The sequence below is a fragment of the Macrobrachium rosenbergii genome, chromosome 14 (assembly GCF_040412425.1).
Source record: "Macrobrachium rosenbergii isolate ZJJX-2024 chromosome 14, ASM4041242v1, whole genome shotgun sequence".
In the NCBI taxonomy this organism is placed as follows: domain Eukaryota; kingdom Metazoa; phylum Arthropoda; class Malacostraca; order Decapoda; family Palaemonidae; genus Macrobrachium; species Macrobrachium rosenbergii.
The window spans coordinates 40,619,305-40,636,523 of NC_089754.1; the positions used below are offsets into that span (position 1 = coordinate 40,619,305).

At 36.3% G+C, this 17,219-nt stretch overlaps 3 protein-coding genes across 7 annotated transcripts in view; 2 read left to right on the top strand and 1 right to left on the bottom strand.

Moving 5' to 3' along the window:
• Nucleotides 1-988, top strand: part of LOC136846001 (serine/arginine repetitive matrix protein 1) — a 166,528-nt gene extending 165,540 nt beyond the window's left edge. The window contains exon 4 of one of the 3 annotated variants that reach the window (XM_067116585.1): nucleotides 63-988. In XM_067116585.1, the coding sequence (XP_066972686.1) occupies nucleotides 63-110 (48 nt within the window). In that variant the 3' untranslated portion in view covers nucleotides 111-988. The remainder of the gene's footprint in view (nucleotides 1-62) is intronic. The other 2 variants (XM_067116586.1, XM_067116587.1) reach the window with 2 other exon arrangements.
• LOC136846005 (substance-K receptor-like) overlaps nucleotides 1-17,219 on the bottom strand; it is a 289,880-nt gene that overhangs the window by 195,651 nt on the left and 77,010 nt on the right. The gene's annotated exons all lie outside the window — the stretch shown is intronic.
• Nucleotides 989-17,219, top strand: part of LOC136846002 (protein stoned-A) — a 65,480-nt gene continuing 49,249 nt past the window's right edge. The window contains exon 1 of one of the 2 annotated variants that reach the window (XM_067116589.1): nucleotides 989-1,236. The gene's annotated coding sequence lies outside the window, so the exon portion shown is untranslated. Of the gene's footprint in view, nucleotides 1,237-16,948; nucleotides 17,087-17,219 lie in introns of those variants that run through there. The other variant, XM_067116588.1, reaches the window with a different exon arrangement.

Genomic DNA, 17,219 nt, shown 5'->3' on the forward strand with positions numbered 1-17,219 from the left:
TTTTTTTTGATATTTTGAAAGAAGTTTTGCTTCAATTTTGTATTTTTTCTCTTCCATTGCAGAGCCCACCGGAGAGTCCGAATTTCGCCTCTTATCACCACTCCCATTAGAATCACTTCCCCTCCTCCCCCTCAACTCCCGGCCCATTAGTATCAACTGCCCCATTAGACTCAACAAGCCCGATTCCTCTGTCCCAGGCCACCCCGAAATCCCGCCCCCCCGCCCTCCCCTCCTCATCACCCTTCGCCTCAAAAGGAAATAAAAAGAAAAAACAAGAATCTTTTAAAAATTAGCTCTTAGTAGAAATTACGTTTTTAAATCCACTTTGAATTCTTTCGTATTAATGTAATCTATGCATTTATAAAGGGTGTATTTTGCATTTTCATAACCTAGTCACAAGAGTAGTATTTGTTTGCAAAGAAAAAAAAAGAGAAGAACAAACTAACAAAGACACAGCCGAGATACTTATCATTCTCTCCTTGTATATTATTGTACATTAGATCTCTCTTTTTCATCTTCCAAATGTGATAGCGACTGTTGTTAAAGCGTTTTTTTATCATTATCAATTACCTTTTTTGAGTATCGATATATAGATATTGTTATTACTGTAAGTCAAGTCCTTTTTCCAAGCCTTTTTAGACCTCTCTCTTCGCAATGACGCGACTCGTCATCTCCCTCTCCTTCTGTAAGTAAGACAACCTTCGAGTCCTTCCTTCTTCACGACTCTCTCTCTCTCTCTCTCTTTATCCTTTTCTCTTTCGTCCATCTACTTCCTGCCCCCTATTTCCAATCATTGCACGTTTTAGCCAGACTTATTTATGGATTTACACCTAAATTGTTAAAAAAAAAAAAATGAGAAATAAGGAACGGAAAAGAATGAGGTTCGAGAACTCCCAAGAAGAATGGGCACGAACTGGCAAGTATGAGAGTTCGGGGATCGAACTCGAGTTACGTCCTTTCGGATTCGAGCCGAAAAAACAAAGAAAAATAAGAAGAAGAAGAAGAAGAAGAAGAAGAAGCAGACCAACTAGAAGGAACTTACCACTACCGACGGTACTACGAAGAAGATTTATGAAGATAGAATTGCACTGCCATAGTTATCCTAAAGAAGATTTCCGTCTCTTTTGCACCTAACGACCTACGGAAGAGGATGAACCTGACCGAGATGAAGAGGAAGTAGAAGAAAACGATAAGAGGATGAACAACACACAACAACACGTATCGCTAATGCCAAAGGTAAGGATGATTGTGATACCCTATGATTATTACATTACGATACTTTTTTTTTACTAATTTATATTCGTATTTCGTTTCCCATTTCTTTCATACTGAAAATCTTCAGTTGATAGTCTTAAGAGTAACGTCGTGGTTACTACAATGTTACTCTGAGGTTTTTATGTTCAGTGTTTGGTGATGCTGCAAGATGTTTAACAAAGCAAATTATTTCAAACAATATCAACTGCGTTGCTATATTCTATACCAGTGGTTCCCAACGTAGGGTGTACGCCCCAGGGTAATCTGATTTTTAAGGGGGCCAATCCGAGAATGTTTAAATCAGTTTAATGGCCTTTAAGGCTTCCTCAACGTGAATATAACAATTATCTATCACCACAGGGGGCATCAGGATTTTAGAGGTGATTCTAGGTAGGGCATGGCCAAAAAAAGGTTGGGAACCACTGGTCTATACAATTGGCATTTATTTATTTGTTAATTTCTCCATTCATCCATTCCCTAAATCGTGTTCTCGGTATTACTTTTTCTTAATCAGTGCCCTGTTTCTTCTAAAATCTTCGAGAGTAAATCTCTACCTACGTCACTAATTGATTAACGGACTAAGTTATGAATACAAAACTTGACCACACCATTATTACTACTGTCGATAACTACTGGTCACTGGTTTCGCTAATCTTTGGTGCAACTTTAGTACAGTATATTTGCTATTATGCAAATATACGATTGTAAATGTTCTTCATTCTCTCTCTCTCTCTCTCTCTCTCTCTCTGCTCGAACCACTAAGAAGTTTGTTTCCCATATTGTAGTTCTTATGATATGCTGTCAAATACTCTCTCTCTCTCTCTCTCTCTCTCTCTCTCTCTCTCTCTCTCTCTCTCTCTCTCTCTCTGTTCGAGCCACCAAGAAGTTTGTTTTCCATATTGTAGTTCATAAGTTCCGCTATCAAGTACTCTCTCTCTCTCTCCTCGAACCACCAAGAAGTTAGTAGTTCTTAAGATATGCTGTCAAATAATCTGTGACTGTGTGTGTTTGTGTGTGTGTGTGTGTACTTGTGTGCGGTAGCTTCTAAGAAGTTCCCGTTTCCATTACTGCATTTATCTATTGTATTTAAGAATCTCTCTCTCTCTCTCTCTCTCTCTCTCTCTCTCTCTCTCTCTCTCTCTGTGTGTGTACGTGGGCGTGCGTGCGTATGTGCGTACATGCGTGTGTGCTCGAGCCTCCAACAAGACCCCGTTTCCCATTACAACCTATTTTGCATATGTGAAAGGCGCGACAGTTCCTGCTAGTGTGGGCAGGCCGAAGTGGCAGCCGTGAATTGAGTCAACTTCAACCAACCTTCCTGGAGTTTTGATCCATCATCTCTTGATGATTTGAGCTGGAGTCATCGTCTGTCAGTTTTACTGGTTTCATTAAGTACTCTCTTATGAGTCTTTTATTTCTCATGTTTCTTTTTGTGAAATATTCTGAGTTCTCTAATTATTTTTTTTCTTTTTATGAAGATTTATTCGAGAATGTTTTCTTGGGGACAAATATGAATACCTTATCTTATGCATGTGTCAATGAAAAAAATAAGAGGCTTTGTTATATTTATTGCCCACTAATAGGCGTTCAGTCTATCTGTCACGGTTCGTATATCAATTAAGTATCTAAAAAAAATCGATAATTCCTTTGAAGTTACTTTGTTACTTTATGGTGTCAAAATCCAGTTGGGTTAACATTATTTCTGGTGATAAGTGTCAAGAGTTTTCTGTTCCCCATTCTGTGGACTTTTAAACCCAGTGGCTTCTGTAGCCTTCCCAACTGGCTTGAAATCTTGTATCTACTTAGGCCCAGTCGATCAAAAACCCAGTGTTAGAAATCAAAGAAATAACTTGCCAACATTAATGTTATTATATAGAGAAAATGCAGAAAATGGACGCTCAGAATCTGAAATACCACGTGCGGAAACATGTATACAATATCTTGATGCAATGATAATGTCGTGTACAAGAGAGGGCACAGATTAACTTTATATACATAAAAGTAAAATGGCGGTTTTCAGACCAACATGTTGTTCGGTCTTTCCCTAATTGGCCTAAAATTCCTTAATTGCCACTGCCAGTCAGATCTTGTTATTCAGGGTTCTCTAATTGGCCAGAAATTTCTTCTCCCCAAGAGCCACTCTTCCACTCCACACTTGAGATATATCTAGAAATGACTCTATTTTACTTGAGGAATACACAATAACGACGGGTAGTATGGGGCTTAGTTTATGTAGCTACTGTTGATCGACCTGTGATATATGACGAACTTGCTCACAAACGGGTAATCAAATATATGCAATGGTACACACACATACAGTACACGCACACATATGTGTGTGTATGTATGCATGTATGTATGTATATATATATATATATACATATATAAATATATATATAACTTATAATTATACTATACTCGTAAATATCTCAGAAACAACTCGTATCTCAGAAACAACTTATACCCAAGAGGAATTGTAATTAACCATAGGGTTAAATACAGTGATATCCGGTTGTCATAACCATTTTGACCCTGCTGTACATATTCCTGTCGAATTCAGAATTTGTACTTGGAATCGATGTCAACCCATATCACCATGAACACCTCAAGGAGAACCTTAATGACATTAGGTTCTGAACTGGGTTTTGGTTTCGTATTAATAAGCCATGTACCAACAGCAGCCTTTTCTAATAGTTTTATCGAAATTAAGGAAAAAACGATGTCAATTTAACCACTTTGCCATACATCAGACCATTACTTCATAAACCGGACATTTTACACTCTTGGAAAAGCCTGTGCGATCAGTCACTGATGCAACTCTATATTCGTAAAGAGAGAACCATTAGCCCGCATCATTAAATCTCTATGATATCCGGGATACCACACTTTACCCAAGATGTTTCATGTCAAAAGGGTTTCGCCGATTTTCTGGCAGTCGGACAAGGCCTCTGCGTTCTCAAAAGATGGCCATTATCTTGCATCATTAAGACTATGATACCCACTGACTTCCCTTTGGTGACAGGGCACCCTCCACCATGGATCTCTTTGAGGTAGGAAAAGTCAGCCATATTACCAGCGCCAGTAAATGACTGTCTATATTTAGCACTGACCTACTTGATCCAACCGAGGCTTCTCTCACTGCTTACGTAATTGAAAAAGTCTTCTTCTTCTTGCCATTAACGGAAGACGTTCTCATTTTACTATATTTAGTTTTGACCTACTTTGAAATAAAAGTCCATTTTATTTAACTACAGTCAGCGCTTCTATTCTTGGAGAAGTTTTTTTGGTTTCATCACTGAAAAGACAAAAACAGTTCTCGTGCCTTTCTTGCATTTGGTTCTCCTTGCCGACATTGATCTTGAAGGATTTCTCGTGTTGCGTTTCGAAACTTTGCTCGACACTTTCGAGAGAGGAGAATGTAAATGTCTGGCTGTGTACACTCTTCAAGTGTTCCGGGCAAACATCAGAGTTGAAGTCGCAGAAGGTTGAAGGGGCAAGCAGTTTATATTGTCTCTGCTTTGCTGTGTATTTAGGCTGTTTTTCATTATACTTATACGCTTTTTTCATATAAGGTTATTCATTGCAGCTATCTTTATTACAAAATAAATTCCTGGTGACTTATACGTAGCAAGGACATGACTATACAAGCTGCAACCACAAGGCATACGAGATTTTAAGGGTTAAATCAATATCACTCCTAGCAATAATTAGCCAAGACCACCTGAAATTATTTATGAACTGATTATCATGTAGGAGTCTATCGATTTACCAAGGGCTGTTTCATAATTTCTCCAATACCCAAAAAGTATCTTTATGGCTATTCTATCGATTACGGAAAAATCAGCAGGACTTTATACTATTACAGGTGAATATTATTTGGTGGATTTTAAGAAAAACACGTCTGCCTTTGTGTTGTTTTTTCACAGCATTCCTCCTGCACGTTGTTCACTCTTTACCTTCTTGTCTCTCTTTACCAATTTTCTATACAGTCTTCTCTCTCTCTCTTCACCTTTTTCTTCTCTAAATTTCACTCTTGATCCTTATTCTCCGCCTACTTTGCCACCTCATTGTTTTTGTAACATCATCTCTTCAATTTTTGTCTGTATCATCTAATCTGTGTATAGCATTCCTCTTTCTTTTTCTCCATTACTTATCTAGTTTTCTTAACTCATACTTCTCTTCCTAATATACTAATGAAAATTAGTTCATCGTCTGCAATGCGTATTACTTCCCACAACACTCACCAGTTCACTTACTCAGGTTGCTCACTGACCTCACTGAAACCATTGCTACTCGTATCAGGCCCTTAGAAGGCCAAGAGTATATTCAGTAATGTTCGGAGAATCACTCAGAAAAGCATCATTCCAATAATTAGCTGTGCTGTGATGATTCTTTGATATATGCAATCTTTCCATTTAAGTTCTCATATTCATAATTTCCGTCCTTTTTCCTCTTCTCTCGCATTTATTTCCTCATGTTCATACCTCTTCACATATAATTATTCCTATACGGGAGGGTTTTACCACATATTTCTTCGTACTTTTTTCTACCAACATAAAGTTTGGAAGCTTAAGTTCCTTATGTTGTATAGCTCTCTCTCTAGAATATTTTTTATTCTTCAATACCAACATGATATAAAGATGCATATACAATACATATCATGAGGTATTTACTGTTAAGAACAGAAAACTGAAGTCCTGCAAGCATAAAATTTAGCTGCACGTTAAGAGATGGAGTGTAATTTAGTGTTTCATTTAAGACTTTCGGAGTATATTCGTCTAATTCAAATTTTCGCTTTCACAATTATTCGTCTAAATGCCCAATTCATTTTCATTTTACTATACATCTCTTAAGTTGGCTCCGTTATTCTCTTCCTACATAAGGGCATTCTATTCGTTGGAAGTATGCATAAGCACATTAACGTTCTTCTCTGAATGTATTCTGGGTTCTAAACTTCATCTCTTAGTCCGGAAAGACGGAGATGCCATGTGGATTAGCATCTGCTCTGAAAAACTCATGCTATCCCACAATAAAGGCAAGGTGAAAACAATATCCGCCCGTTTGTACCTCGTTGTGTGGGCTTTATGGCCGAGGCCAACAATGGAGTCTTATTTATGAGTCCACGAAAGTGGATACCAACTTAATAGTCTCTTTAGATAATTCATGTTGATAAAATTTTATGGCACTTCTGGTTTTTCCATTAGCACTCTTAACGGACAATTAGTACATGGTTAAAAATTATGACTAAACTACCACATTCCAAAGATTATCACGTCCAAATGCAATTTTGACACATTGGCCTTTTCAAAACATCAATCTAGAATTTGCCTTCTTGAGTGGCACCAAAGTGCAAAACAAAAAAACAAATCTGGATCAGTGAAAAAAAAAAAAGTAAAAAATGCGCCGAAGAAACTTCAGCGCCATCGAGTTTTCTGTACAGCCGCTACAGCGTATAATCAAGGCCACCGAAAAAAGATCAATCTATCGGTGGTCTCGGTATAATGCTGAATAAGCCGCGGCCCATGAAACTTTAGCCACGGGCCGGTGGTGGCATATCCTGTATCGTTTCCAGAAGCACGATTATGGCTAACTTTAACCTTAAAATAAAAACTACTGAGGCTAGAGGTATGTTTGATGACTGGAGCGTGGATGATTAACATACCAATTTGCAGCCCTCTACCCTCAGTAGTTTTTAAGATCTGATTGCGGACAGAAAAAGTGCGGAAAAAAAAGTGCGGAGAGAAAAATTGCGGCGAACAGACAGAGCCGGCACAATAGTTTTCTTTTACAGAAAACTAAAAAAGTGTAGAATCCATTTGGAGGTCAGAAGAGAGATGTTTAATTACAACTGCTTTCAATTCAGTCCTGGCTCTTTCGCTATTGTCTTCATTCCCGTAAATGACCTCATACGTGGGGTTTAAGAACTGTATCCCGTTTTGCTTGTTAGGAATGAAAAGCAAGAGGATAAGATACTGAAATGGTAGAAAAGAGGATGTACAATTTGGCAGAACGGTGGGAAAAGAATGAAGTGAGAGGAAAAACCTTAGAAAATATATATAATTATAATAACTGATCTAACATATATATATATTATATATATATATATATATATATATATATATATATATATATATATATATATATATATATATATATATATATATATATATATATATATATACATACATACATACATACATACATACATACATACATACATAGGTACACAAATAGATAGACAGATAGATAGATAGGCAGATAGATAGACAGATAGATAGAAACATAAATATATAGACATATAAACATACAGATACATACAAACACATAAATAAATATATATATATATATATATATATATATATATATGCATATATACATATATATATATATAAACATACACCTAACATACATGCACACATACATACATACATATATATATATATATATATATATATATATATATATATATATATATATATATATATATATATGTCTGTGTGTATAAAGACAAAATGAACTGCCCCACTTTCAAAATCAAATCTACAACTCACTTCATCTCCCGAATCGGCATCAATGACCAAAACCGCTGCAACGGCAATTATCATAAACAAATCAAATCATTTATCTGACGATTTAATAACAACGAACAAATAGCAGCTGACAGCACACCGGGTCCCTTTTCCTGTTGTGTCCGAAAAGGATGCCAGGACGTTCCTAAAATCAATAGCTAGCTGACGGCCGGCTTTTTGAATCAGGGCCTCTATACAGCCCGGTCAGCCAGCTAATAAAATCTAAAAGCCAATGATCTTTGCCAAGGAAAAATGGCATGGGCGGTGTGTTAAAGCTGACAGCAAAAGAGTGTTGAGGAAATTTGCTCGACTTCCAGAGAAGCTGAGGGAGAGAAAGAGTGGGAATTTTGCACTTCTCCTGCTGCTATTTTTGGTCAGAGGGGGAACAGGAAAAACCAGGTCGAGAAAACAGTTGTTGATATCCTTATTCAAGCGAAAGGCAGTCGGTTACGATTTCCAATATTAGGTCCATTTAACTACCGGTCGCTAAACGTACCTTGCTCAACCTGCCTATCTATCGATCGACCAACAATTGTTTTTTTTTTTTTTTTCTTGGATACCTTTCCTCCACAGAACCCTTTTCATAGTGAATTCATCTCATCCATTTCCTCTATCCCTATGAAACTCACCCGCCCCCACCATCCCCCATATCATTCTGGGCTGAAAATGCAAATTGGTCTTCAACAGACAATAGCTGAAAGGTCCTTTACAGTCGAAGGTATAAAACGTACTACTTTTTCGTCAGATAAAACTGCGCTCCAGATTCTTCATTCAGTGATAATGATTATGTTAAGGTGTTTCAAAAGAACATTACTTCTTCAAAGTTTCGATGATGTACTGTAATACAACCAGCTAACGAGCTATTATAACAGCGTTCAGTTGCAATACAAAATATGAGAAATTATCTGTTAAATATGTGAAGCGCCCTTGGTTGTCAAGGATGAAGTATTAATGAGCGAATAATAGACAGATAATCTTTAATTTTTGTCTAAGCGCTAATCTAGCTGACAAGTGCCTCAGAGAAAAAGTTACGTTTTCGCCATTCATTTCAGAATTCTTGTTTTCTCTCTTCATTCTTCCTTACTTATGCTCCTTTCTCTATCACAATTCATTTCTACTTTTCCCTTCTTGTTTTTCTTTCACTCAATCCTCTACTTCTTAGATAATTCCCTTTCTTCGTTTCGTTACTCGTACTTTAAGAGAGAAAAAGGAAAACATCAAGGAGAAAAGGAATACAAGTGTTTGAGAAAACGAGGAAGGGGAGGAAATTTAGGATGCAGGAATGAACAGGAAAGGATAAAATGCATGTTGTAAAACTGAACGAAAAAATTATAAGCAATGGAAACACAGAGCAAAGAAGGAAATAATATGATAATTGGTACATTAAGAAGCTGGAAGAATTATGACATACAGTAATCGGACAGAAACGGACATCGAGGGAGTGTTAATATAAAGAAAAGACGTATATAAGAGAGATAGAAATAGATAGAATATTTTATATATATATATTATATATATATATATATATATATATATATATATATATATATATATATTATATGTAATAATATATATATATACACATACACATACATATTAAATATATACATATATATATATATATATAGAGAGAGAGAGAGAGAGAGAGAGAGAGAGAGAGAGAGAGAGAGAGAGAGAGAGAGAGAGAGAGAGAGAGAGGGCGCTACGAATGACCTCCTGTATTTAAGAATGAGCTTCGCGTGAGGAAAAACTTGCAACAGGTTTTTATCACTTTAGCTACTTTCACTTAGATAAAACACGATCTAAACTGTACAACATTCCCATAGCTTTCTCATTCGAGTATGGAAAATCCACATTTTTTTCAATTGGTAGAGTATATTTGCCACTGCATTTTGATTTTAAGATAAGTTAGCCACACTCCTTACAGCTTAGTTACCACTTTACACTATACCTGCTTTTCGTTACGAATAAAATAATATCTATTCCAGTATGTGCGTCACTTCAGAATCATGCACTGAACATTGTCACATTTTGCAACTGGACCAAACTGCCATATGAGCTAGAAATAATGTCCGAATAATCGCGGGCCTTTTGTTTAAAATGAATGCAATTGCTTGGTTAAATCATCTCATATACAGTAATTTGATAGCTTTCGTCTCGTTATGTTTCCAAATAGAGTTAGTAGGTTACAACATGACACTGAAGTTTTCCTTTCCCCATTTGATTTTACTGTTGTTATCTATTTCCTTTTGCATAAATTTAGTCTTCAGCCTGGCATTATTTCAAAATTATATGAAAGGAGATAGTCTGAATCAAGATCACCACTCATGTACTTGTTAATTAAAACAAGAATCACGAAACATGATGCTGACAGTCTTAACTTAGAAATTACTTAGTAAAAGCATTACTGATGAAACAAAAATTCAATCAAGTGGTGGAAGAAAGTGCTAGCCTTCCGGTTCTCACAAAGGAACATAATTCACAGCTTAGTTAACAGGGCACTATGGATTCTTCTGATGTAATAGACTTAATTTATCCTAGTCCCACCTCTGGTCTCTCGTTAATGAAGCTTAGTTTAACTACTTAATTAAAATAACTCTTGAGCATTTCCATTGGTCCTGATGGTGTTCCCACGGTATATGCTATGATAAAGGGCACAAGGATAGCCATCTCATCTCAAAACTAAGTGTTCTGAAGGTTGCAACATGCCTTGGAATTCTGGTAAGAACGGTACTTTGTCACACGAAGCCAACTGCTCGGTTTTAAAGTCATCCTAACATTTTCAATGTTTCATCCAGTTTATTGTCCATGTCCACTCAAGAGTTGGCGCATACGTTTGATCATTATTCTTTGCTTATGAATGGTGAGAATACATAAATCGTCTTAGATTATGAAAGTTTCCATATCTTCAAACACTATGAGTATGCATGTTTATGCACTATCAGCTCTCTCAAACGTAGGCCCTGAACTACTTACACAAATGTTTGATATTAACTAAGCTCTTGAATAAAGACCAAAATATAAAATTAACCAGTGACTGCAACCGTTCATAGAAGCATATCAAGAAAACTACATGCAAGGGACTGCAAACAATGCACAGATCAACTCACACACTCGACTCATTTCTCTGACATCATTGTGATCCACAACAGAAATGGTTCATGTGAATTTTTATTACTATGAGCTGAAATGAAGACAACAGGAGATAGTGGTGTCCAATTATTTTCGAATATAATCTTTTCTGAGCATTCATTTGCGACCTCAAAGTCCTGACAATCACTCGATATTTAATTCTGACGTAATGACTTTAATCTTGACTTGAAGTGAGCTTCAAGACACGAAACTATCAAGTCATCATTAACCTCATTTATTCGGGATAAATGAACGACAATTGAAAAATACCAGTTTTTGCAAGTAGAGACGCTTGGCGGAGAGAAAACATTCCCCGAAAGCTTTTCCACTCAAAATCAGCTTGACTTGAAGTGATCTTCTAAATGCAAGTTACGAAGCAATCATTTACTCAAGACGACTTCGCATGATTGAGTAGGGGAGAAAAATGCCTGATGCCGGACGAGTAACGAGGCCTGGTAAAAAAAGAGAACACGGGCCGAATCTTTTCGAATTAATCAACTAATGCATTAACTGTTAACTCAGTTTTGCAGTAAAGAATGGCCTTAAAGTTGTCCTAGCCTCCCATGTTTCACCATGCACGCTCTTGTTGCATAAGAACTGGCCTCATCTCGGAATGAGTGCGTTTGCATTGCAATAACATTCTGAAATATGTCACCCACTCACCTCAAGTATTTATTTAGCTGTATCAGGTAACAACATAATTAATGTTTACGTATGTGTGAACTTACAAAAAACACAATTATAAACATACACAACACACGCATATGTATATATATAGTGAGTGTTTACAAACACACATACATATACATATACAAAGAAATGTGTTTATGCGATATAATATAATATATATATATATATATATATATATATATATATATATATATATATATATATATATATATATGAGAGAGAGAGAGAGAGAGAGAGAGAGAGAGAGAGAGAGAGACTGCTCATGCAGAACTTTATACAGCCACATGATTTTATGCATAACCGACTTGCCTTATCACTTGCAGAGGTTCGGTGAAGAAACAGATTGAACCTTGAGTCGAGACATTTATCCGATATAAAGATGATTATGAATATAATTCTTTTGCATAATCACATAAGTTCGTTAATTTTTCATAAAAAAAAGTCTCGGATGGCAATTATTATCTGGAAAAATATTAATCATTCCAAGTATTTTACAATCAAAGCTGATTAGCTGAAGTGAAAATAGAGAGGCAAATGCTCATAATACGTAACTGGAAGAAAAATTACTCAAGTGCTGAAGAATCTTTTGAAAATCCGTTTTATTCCGTGAAATATAGAGGATGTTATCGCGCGTAACAGACGTTCTAAGTAATGAAGTAAATGACCTGCAAGTACTATGACACATTAGTTTTCATTTAAAGCTGGAGATAACCGACTCAAGATAAAACACCGTAGTTATAAAACTCTCTCTCTCTCTCTCTCTCTCTGTCAGTTTTATAGATCTCATTTTAACCCGTTACGTTCACGCTACACTCCTACGGCATGTCGTAAATTTCGACTACGGACACAGGGTTTATGTACTAACATCATCCGTCGTTCACTATTGGCCACCTGTCCAAGTACTGACCAGCCCCATTGTTGCAAAATTTTACTCTCCATCGCAATGTCATGTCCCCATTCTTTCATACTATTGCGTTGATAAAGATTATTTTAATGGGCGTATGATTTTATAAATAATAACTTTAATTTTTAATATATAAAAAAGGCAAAATTCAATTAGTATGATATAGAAAATTAGCAATCAACTTGCTTGTCACAGTAGAAAAGACCAGTCTTATAATTCTGATTAATAACTCCGATATATTAAGAATGTCCATTAGATTACTTATAAAAGAACTATGCAATCATTAAGGCTCGCCCAGAAAATGTCCCATTTGCATTCTGGCCCCATCCTCTCTGAGGCATTCCCACGTCTCTTGAATCCTGCTGGAGAGAAAGAAGGAAGGCGAATGCTAGGGCTGTAATGACTGAGGGGAGCGAGGCTCTTTAAAACAAATGGAAGTAGAAGGGATATTTTCAAGGTGAGATTGTTGGTTGTTGCTTATGATTTGTTACTTAAATTTTTCTTTGATTTATTTTAGGACAGTGATATTTACGTATCTATACAACTAAAGAATGCAGAGTTATCATACTTCAAGATACACTAGCTCACTTGGTGGAATCTCAGGTCTCGATGTTAACCTTTGCTATTCAAACCAGACTCAAAAAACATGTTGCAAGTTCCTACGACTGATTTTTCAGGGGGTTAATGTACTTCAACCCAAGGCCATGACCCTACAGGTGGTCAAGGGATTTTCAGTGGTCGTCAATTTGGGCACTGACCAAACCCAATTCACCCAATGTAAAGATTGGAGTTCACACCACCAAACATCACCCAATGCTTTCCAGTTATTTTCCAAACCATCTAATGAAACTTTCCCAGGCAAAGGGAGATCTATTGTCCCTCTGGTTCTGTTCATCTTTGATCTTTTTCTCCATCGCATTGTAGATTTTAACTTTGCCATTCCTGGCGTCTCTCGTGGTTTCGGAAGTGACGCTTGACCTTTTACGCGAACTTCCTACTTGGATTTTAATTCTCTCTCTCTCTCTCTCTCTCTCTCTCTCTCTCTCTCTCTCTCTCTCTCTCTCTCTCTCTCCTACCTAAATAACACTGTTTCACTTTATCTTAGCCATTATTGAGGCATGAATCTGTCGATGTTTTAAAATGAATGGCCCTCACGATCTAATTTTTATTTCTGTTCATTTGAAACCTAATGTGATGCTTAACAACAACACCCTTCGGTTATACTTTTCTTTTTAAAAAATCAACTTTTGTTTACATTTTGCGGCTTACTAACATGAATAACATATCTCTTTCAGAATGTACAATAAAACTTGATAAACTGATAAAATTTCTTTCTATACTTGTGACGCCTTTTCATAAAAACTGGTAAGTTAATCAGCCAATTTCATCTGCGTTACATGTTACAACATAAAATTATCCTGTAGTCCAATGTGTTAACAAGATTAAATTCTTCACATAGTTTCGTGATCCTCCATATTCAGTGTAATTATTATTATTATTATTATTATTATTATTATTATTATTATTATTATTATTATTATTACTGTATCTGTCCAGTAAAAATGACAGTAATATACAAAAGGGCTGCGGTGACCGTAGAGTTCAATACTCGTAAACTGTCGTTGCTACACAAAGAAAAATAAATGTGTGGATACACACTGCATTTATATATATATATATATATATATATATATATATATATATATATATATGATTATTATGATTAGCATTATAATATCCAAAACATGCCCACATTCATTTAAAAGAAAGAGATTGTCCATGGCTTGTGGGGCAAATGAAATCAAGAAAATTTACACATTTGGTACAGAAGGCGGACAGCCTTTCAATGCTGTCTTGCTTATAGCAAGCGCTGTAATCGATATCGGTAAAAGTCTTTCATATTGTAAGTTCGCCTGTTTCTTTGGAAATCAGTTTGGAAGAGAACTTCCCGTTCACGTCGTACCCTTCCAGTTCTTTGGTTTTATATATAAATACAAATATATATATATATATATATATATATATATATATATATATATATATATATATATATATATATATATATATATATATATACATATATCCATATAGCCACACAACTTCACTATGTATATCTATTCATACTGGTCATGTTAGCTTCAACAAGACGGGGTGGCTTAGATTCCGGATTCTTTAATTTCCAAAAAATCTGTAGGTCTTCGAGAGCTTGTTGTCTTTGGAAATTAAAGAATCTGGAATCTAAATCATCCCGACTTATTGATGCCTAACACGAGTGGCAAGAATATATATATATATATATATATATATATATATATATATATATATATATATATATATATATATATATATATATACACAATATACACACACACAATGTGTATGTATATATATATATATGAATGTATGTACACACACACACATATATATATATATATATATATATATATATATATATATATATATATATATATATATATATATATATATATATATATATATATATGTATATATATATATAGCGTTATATAATGCGATAGGTATATACACATATATAAGATAGATGCACACACAGAGAGAGAGAGAGAGAGAGAGAGAGAGAGAGAGAGTCCTATGTAAAGTGAGACAGACAGACACTCAGACAGAACGCCAGACAGACAGACAGACAGTCAGAGAAACAATAATGTTAGGATCACCCACGCGTTCTATTGACTGCTAAACCTGTACGGATCAAGGCGCGGAGTGGCGATGACGAAAAGGGTCTGTACAGGCAAGACTCCTCCCTCCCCCTACCCCTCCCCTTAAGAGGAGGGAGAGAGAGAGAGAGAGAGAGAGAGAGAGAGAGAGAGAGAGAGAGAGAGAGAGAGAGAAGGGACGGATGGGGAGGACTTGCTTCTGGTCGATATTCTGTGGCACCCGTTCCTGGCTCCCTCTCTCTCTCTCTCTCTCTCTCTCTCTCTCTCTCTCTCTCTCTCTCTCTCTCTCTTCACCCATTCACGATCAGCTCTCACTATATCAAACAACACACCCACGTATCGATGCGTTTATGAAAAAAAGTCGATTCTCGAAGGTATTTTATTCCAGGTAACTTTTGGCATTTATTTCTTGTGTTAAGATATTCAGTGTTGTCACACCCACACGTACAAGCATAAATATTATATAATATATATATATATATATATATATATATATATATATATATATATATATATATATATATATATATATATATATATATATATATATATATATATATATATATATATATATATATATATATATATATATATATATATATATATATATATATATATATATATATATATATATATATATATATATATATATATATATATATATATATATATATATATATATAATATTATGCAGTTGTAATAATGTGCAAGAGCAAGTGGTGTGTATATTTGTATATATTGGAACTCCCAGTTAGATAAGAATCTCGTGAGTCCCTCCGACATTGCTAGCTGTTGTCTGGATGACGTCATCCAGAACCTGAAGATAGGCCATCACAATACAAGACTTGCTTCCATCTCAGAACAACAAATTCGCCCCTGAATATAAAACGTTTAAAAAAATTAATTAATGAACCACAATTAAACGGCATCAATTATGCTTCATCTGTTACAAGGAAGCTGAATATCCATGTGCTCAAGCCTATAGAAATAACAACAGAAGCACAATCACTTGACCTGTCTCTGAGACGTTGCATGAGACCGGTAACGAACAACGGTTGTGGCCGCCAGGTCTGGCCAAGCATTTTATCTCTACTTTACTCTCAAAGGTCTCCTCCAGATAGACTTCTAAGACTCTAGAAGCTTATCGATTGACCAACCTCACCTGGAAGGTAGACGGAGAAAAAAAGAAAGTGATTACATTATCATCAATGAAACTATAACTAGGATAGTTCTGCCTCCGAAGAGTTTTTCATCGAAGTGCACGTTCAATTGCTGAATGAGGAGTGAGTCATCGGGGAGCCACCATGAATCGAAATCGGCGAACGCGGCAGGAGTCCTAGCGTGAGTTGGCGGCGGTGCAAAAAGCATTTCAGGCCAGGGAAATAGCAGAAGCGTGCCACCGCCCCGGCGCATCTCATATCTGTTAGTCTGTCAGATTGGAAAAGCTCTACATTCGCCGTGAAACCGAAAAGTCCTTTAGGAGAAGGGAGCAAGAACTTTAAGATTTATTGTATGGATTTTAGGTACATGGTCTGGCAGGCGAGAGAGAAAGCTAGAGAGGGAGGAAGAGGGTGATTTTACCTCCACCTCCTCCTCCTCCTCCTCCTCCTCGTCGTATTCTTCCCCCTTTTCCTCCTCCACCCTCACTCCCTTTTCCTCCTCCTTCTCCTCCACCTTCTCCGGCTCTAGTGGCTCCCTTCTGCTCTTGCTCATGCGCGAGGGGTTTCCAGGCCTGGCCGTCAGTTTCTCGCAGCGGCCATCTTGTGCTGACTGCGATGGTGGGCGAACTCTGCCGAAATTTTGACCGTTTCGAGACCATCAATCCAGATAACGATGGATTAATGGTAAGGACTTGTGGCCGTTGTCCCTCACAGTAGTGTACTCATTCCAGTTTACTAATCCTTGGCATCATTCTCTTGTGAAACCTCATTCCCCGTTTTTGTTTTCTTTCTTTTCCCACGGCGACGTTGACGGCAA